The sequence below is a fragment of the Delphinus delphis genome, chromosome 14, assembly GCF_949987515.2.
Source record: "Delphinus delphis chromosome 14, mDelDel1.2, whole genome shotgun sequence".
Taxonomy (NCBI): domain Eukaryota; kingdom Metazoa; phylum Chordata; class Mammalia; order Artiodactyla; family Delphinidae; genus Delphinus; species Delphinus delphis.
Genome location: NC_082696.1, coordinates 40,833,551 through 40,839,064, shown reverse-complemented (window position 1 = coordinate 40,839,064; position 5,514 = coordinate 40,833,551). Strand labels below are relative to the sequence as shown.

The 5,514-nt window shown below is 43.2% G+C and overlaps 1 protein-coding gene across 2 annotated transcripts; it reads right to left on the bottom strand.

Annotated features, from left to right (window-relative positions):
- Positions 1 to 613: 613 nt before the first annotated feature.
- On the bottom strand, positions 614 to 1,669 carry LOC132437292 (glycerol-3-phosphate dehydrogenase 1-like protein). Of its 2 annotated transcripts, XM_060030552.1 has the most exons (2): positions 1,445 to 1,669; positions 614 to 1,375 (listed from the first exon to the last, which is right to left on the bottom strand). In XM_060030552.1, exons 1-2 carry the CDS (start codon positions 1,667 to 1,669, stop codon positions 614 to 616), a joined length of 987 nt encoding a protein of 328 aa, XP_059886535.1. The 2 variants fall into 2 exon arrangements, with proteins under 2 accessions (XP_059886535.1, XP_069397469.1); XM_069541368.1 differs by having other exon boundaries at positions 614 to 1,669.
- Positions 1,670 to 5,514: the final 3,845 nt, after the last annotated feature.

The window sequence follows — 5,514 nt, the reverse complement described above, 5'->3', positions numbered from 1 at the left end:
GAAAAGAGGCTAAAAATGCAGAAAACTGTAGTAAGAGGAATATATATAAGTGGATTACCTATTAAAAATATGTAATTGTTTAAAATAATAAATCAACCCACGATCGAAGTAGTTAATTATGCTGGGTCTGAGATAGTATTTAGAAGTTACAGTATATTGATCTTTGAACCCACTCACTCTGCCACTCTACCATGTTAATGCTGGTTAAATTTTAACCTCAAGAGAATGAGAAAAAAAATACCTTCACTGAGATACATATGAATTAGATCCAAAACTTTTAGCTGCGATAGTTCCAATCTTATAAGCTACCACAGTGGGAAAATTTCAAAAGTAAGTTTTAAAAAGGGCCTTTAATTTTGGTTGATAGCAACATCCACAAAATGAGAAAGGAACACACGCTCACACGTTCACATATGTGCATCTAGTTGTTGCCCAGTAACATCTTAGCCAATGAACTTCATCTCACAATTCAAAAATGAACGTGTAAAAATTCATAGTATCCATGATGGGGTTATGATGCTGCAAACATCTTGTTGGCAAGTCCCAGTTTCCACTGAATCCAAATGATTGATCGGAAGGGCAGGCCTTTCCCTGACATGTTGCATAATTCACTTTATATATGCTCCGGATGGCTCTGGAGACAAGACAACATCTCCTGAACAGGCCTACCTTCGTAGCAGATCTGGTACACTGCAGTGAACAGTGGAAACTTGTCCAGCAGCCCCTTCTGTTTGAGGATGCGGTATACCTCAGCGGAAGTCTGAGGTCCTTGCAGCTTCTGCCCATTCAGCATCTCCCTCTCCAATTCTTCAATGGTCCTTCCGGCCCTGGCAAAGGCCTCTGCTACCTTGCGGTTCCGACCCCCATAGCAGGTGGTGATCAGGTCGGCTATGCCGCAGCTCTCCAGAAAGGTGGCCATGGACACCTGGCCCTTGCAGAAGATCCTGGTGAAGGCGATCATTTCCATGAGCCCCAGGCGGATGACGGCAGCTTTGGTGTTGTCGCCCCAGCGGAGGCCGTCACAGAACCCAGCTCCCACAGCCACAATGTTCTTCAGGGCACCACAAAGTTCAACAGTGTCTGCATCATCAACCACCGTAATTCGAAAATTTGGAGTCTGCAGAAGTTCTTTGAAGAGAAGGCCATTCTCTGTTACCTTGCTGCCGATGGTGGTCTCACAGAACTTCCCAGCAGCCACCTCATTGGCAGTGTTGGCTCCCATGAGCACACTGATGTCAATGCCGATCTTCTCTCGGATGATGTCGGAAATGAGCTTCAACCCCTCGGGACCCTCCTCTATGCCCTTGATGAGGCTGATGCCCAGCGCGCCCTTGGGCACTTTCCCAGAGATCTCGTCACAGATCCTGTGAATGAACTGGTGGGGGATGACAAACACCAGCAGGTCTGCATCCCACACAGTCTCACTGAGGTTCGGGATAGCAACCACATTTTCTGGCAGCTTGTGTCCAGGGAGATATTTTACATTTTCATGGTCATTATTTATGATGTCTGTCAGTTTTCTCCCATTAACTGTTTCTTCAAAGACCCACATCTTGACCACGGAGGCAAACTTCTCAAGTTTCTTGACATTATTACCAATTATTTTTGCAACAGCTGAGCCCCAGTTCCCCGAGCCCACGATGCACACTTTCAGGGGTGATGCTGCCATGGCCAGGCAGGAGCGCTGCAGCCTGGCTTGCACCTCCCCAGCCAGCAGGTCGCCTGTCTCCGCCTGCTCGGCCCAGGCCTATTCACTTTCACCTAAAAGGTAACAGGATAGTAATATTGAAAGGAGTATCAACTAATAGGTACAGATAAAAATTAATAGTATTCTGTGGGGAGGGATAAATTAGGAGGTTGGGATTAACATAAACATACTACTATATATAAAATAGATGAAAAACAAGGACCTGCTGTATAGCACAGGGTACTATACTCAATATTTTATAATAACCTATAAGGGAAAAGAAACTGAAAAAGAATATATATATATATATATATATCTGAATCACTCTGATGTACACCTGAAACTAACACAACATTGTAAATCGACTATACTTCAATGAAACAAAAAATTAATAGTATTCTACCTATAGTTCTTTCATTTTTTAATTATATTTATGAATAATTTGATGAAAAAATCAGCCATAAAGTTAGAATTCAAAGAACTTACTCTTTTAGAAGCATTTAACTTAAGGTAAATATGATTTAGCAATGGGTATTGATCTTCCCTTGGCCCTGGGGCATTTAAGACACTGTGCCCACATATATGAACATGAAGCTGAAAAACTAACCACAGCTGTGGTGTTAGTGGCTTCTCCTCTTAGAAATTCTTTCTGATATTTTTGCACTCTTTCCAGATCTATTGCTCCCTGGAGTCATGTTCCTGGATCCCTGGTAGCTCCTGGCTTTACTGGTCTGTTCCAGGTACTTGCCTTAGGGGCATTTGTTCTGATGATCAGTTTGGACAATTAACCTTCATCCCAACACTTCAGACAATATTTTGTTATTTACACGTTACATTCATCATAGCAGTAGTTAAGAGATAACAGTTCTTTACCCAGTAGACTGCTTTATTTTTAAACCTTTTTGCCTTCTTTCTTGGGGAAGTAGAGGGCATTTAAGAAGCATCCCTGGTATATACTGTGTTGGATCACTCTTATTTTTATATCCTGTCTTACATCTAGGTGAAATCTGTAGGTGTCTAAACATATCAGTGCTTTTTAAGAGGAGAATTAAATAGACATTCCCTTAAGGGGAATATTCAGCATATAATTAGAGACAAGGTATAAAGGGCAAATACTGCAGGGAGATATATGTGGGGTTCAATTCATCCTAAGATGTAAATGACTGATACCTGATCCTTTCCATAGTCACATGGGTGGTGATGAGTGGGGGCAGAAAGAAAGAGAGGTGGAAAGAGACAGAAACATACACACACACACACACAGACACACACAGACACACACACACACAACAGAAAACGAGGATACTACATGTCTTTAGAAGAAATCTGGGGCAATGTGGAGCAGTTTGGGGTGGGGTGTGGAAGAGATGAACTCAAAGGCTGGGAAACTTCATAAACTTTGCCTACTTCAAAATGGTGTCAGAAATCAGCTCTGCATAACATGTAAATAAGTTTTCCATTGTCCTTCTTGTTACTTGCCTCCCTTGACCAAAATAATTGGAAGTTGATTGTACATGCAGATTTGGGAAGAAAACTCCAAAGATTCAAGTGTATAAAGAGCCAATAATCACCCCGTAATGTGGAATAGGCACTCACCGATCTTCATTTCCTTCCCCACCTCAGGCCCTACCTGCTTCTCCCTGTCGTAGTAAATGGCACGTCTAGACTTTGCAGTCATTGTGATTCCTGTATCTCCCTCAGACCCGGGGGGATGTGGGGTGGGCACTGCCTTCTCATCACACTTACAGCGTAAAATGCAAATTTGTTCCCAAAGCCTACAGGCCCTTCAGGATTTGGCTCCTGGCCAGTCTCTGACCTCATGTCCTTCCACTTGCTCTTCATACTCCAATTCCATTGACTCCCTGCTGTTCTTGGATCACACATTCATGCTCCACCTCATGGCCCTTGCGCATGGAGTTCTCTCTGCCTGTGGTGCTCTTTCCCTGGATATTCATCCTGTTCGCTTCATTCAGGTTTCTGCCCACATATCACCATGTTAGAGAGGCCTTCCTTGGTCACGCTATCTAAAATAACACTTCCCATTACTCTCGGTCTGTTTATCCTGCTTATTTTTCCATTGGTGCATTTGCCGCCTAACATGATATATAGTTATTACATATCATTATATTATATATTTATATATGTATTGATATTGCATGTTTCCCCCACTAAATGGTGTTATATCTGTTTTCTTTATATCTTTCTTTTTTGTGGTCTCAGGATTTGTTAAGTGAATAAATAAATGGACAAGCAAGACAGTGACTTTCTTGGAAAGTAGCCATAAGCTAGAACCATGTACAGTTAAAACAGCATTACGGTAAAGGCAAGGATAAATAGCAAGTAATTGCATTGCTTTCAGAGTGCCGGTTGTGGAAACTACTTATTGCCTAATCCTAGGTACTGCCAGCTGTTCCTGGCCTCCAAGCAGAAGTGTTACTACCTGGTGGGCCAGAGGCCAGAAACCATAACTTGGTGCCTCCTGGGGGAAACTGACCCTCATGTAGAAGGGAGATAACAGTAATCCGGGGAAGGTCTTTGCAACTTCTTGAACCACAGGTTTCTGATGAATAGCTTATGGAGCAGATGCTTTCTTGAGCAAGGGCAAAACACAAGCACTTAAAATAACAAAACCTGAAAGAAACAATGAGTAAGAAACAATGAGTACCCATTCTGAGGAATTGTGGGGAGGAAGGAGAAAAGTTTCAACAGAAGTGCTATGGTGATTATCTTATAACTTGGCCTGATAACACAAACTGTGGTGGTGGCCTGTGGGGACATGCTCCAGTCTGGGCTATTTAGAACAATGGTAAGAATGCGTTAAAAATAGAAGAGATAGACTAATTACCTACTTGTGCAAGGTAAAACCATATGACCTTTGTAGACAGAGAAGTCCCTCTGCCTTTGTCAAGTAGAGAATAGACTTGAAATATACTGATATATATATTGTGTATTGAATTTGGGAGGCCATGAGTGGCCAGGCTCTTAGTATAGAGGGAAATGTGAATTTCAACCTCAAGATGAATTTATGGAACATGAGAGAGCTCAGCCAGGGCAGCAATGAAAGAATTAGAAAATAAAATCCAGGAAGAACAAAATTCAAATTTGAGTCAACAGTTGTCTTCCAATTACAAAGCCTTCTTTTGTAGACAATAATGAACTGCTGTTTATCCCCTTGTCTTTGAAATCCCCGTTCTCATCTACCCTTGTGAAACTTACACCCTTATTATAGAGCCTTTCCTCAAATATGTGATACTCTGCTGCCTGGAATGTCCTTCATTCCCCTTCATTAGCTCGTGAAACTTGTAAGGCCAACTGGCCCGAGGCAGGGGAACACAATCAGATTCACAGGTTGCATCAGACCGAAATTCTCCGGACCACCAAGTTCCAGAAACTGACCTGGAGACATTCTGGACTACCCAGTTCCAGGAACTGACCTGGGGACTTTGAACCCAGCCCAGCCTTCCCGCCTTTCGAGGGGCGGGACTAACGGTCCCCCAGGATACCCGAAAAGACCACCAAATAAGGAATACCCTGCGCCCTCCCAGATTCACCACACCCCTTTCCCTTCTTCCCCTATAAAATCTTGCCCAACCCTCGCCCTGGGTGCGACTTCTCTGGCCCCTTTCTCTCGGACCAGTGAACCTCGCCCGGGAGCGCTCCCTAATAAAGCTCACTTGTAGCTTTCCTCTGTTTCGCGGTGCCGTTTGTTAAGATCCGACCCGACCTTACAAAACTTACTTCCATTTCAAGGCAGACCCCTCCCCAACCCTTGTAGAAGGACAAATCTTCCACATTCTTCTCTTCCATGGTACTGTAATTTGTTCACA

Excerpts from the sequence above, each read along its gene's own strand:
- LOC132437292 (XM_069541368.1), bottom strand. The coding sequence starts at position 1,669 with ATGGCAGCATCACCCCTGAAAGTGTGCATCGTGGGCTCGGGGAACTGG.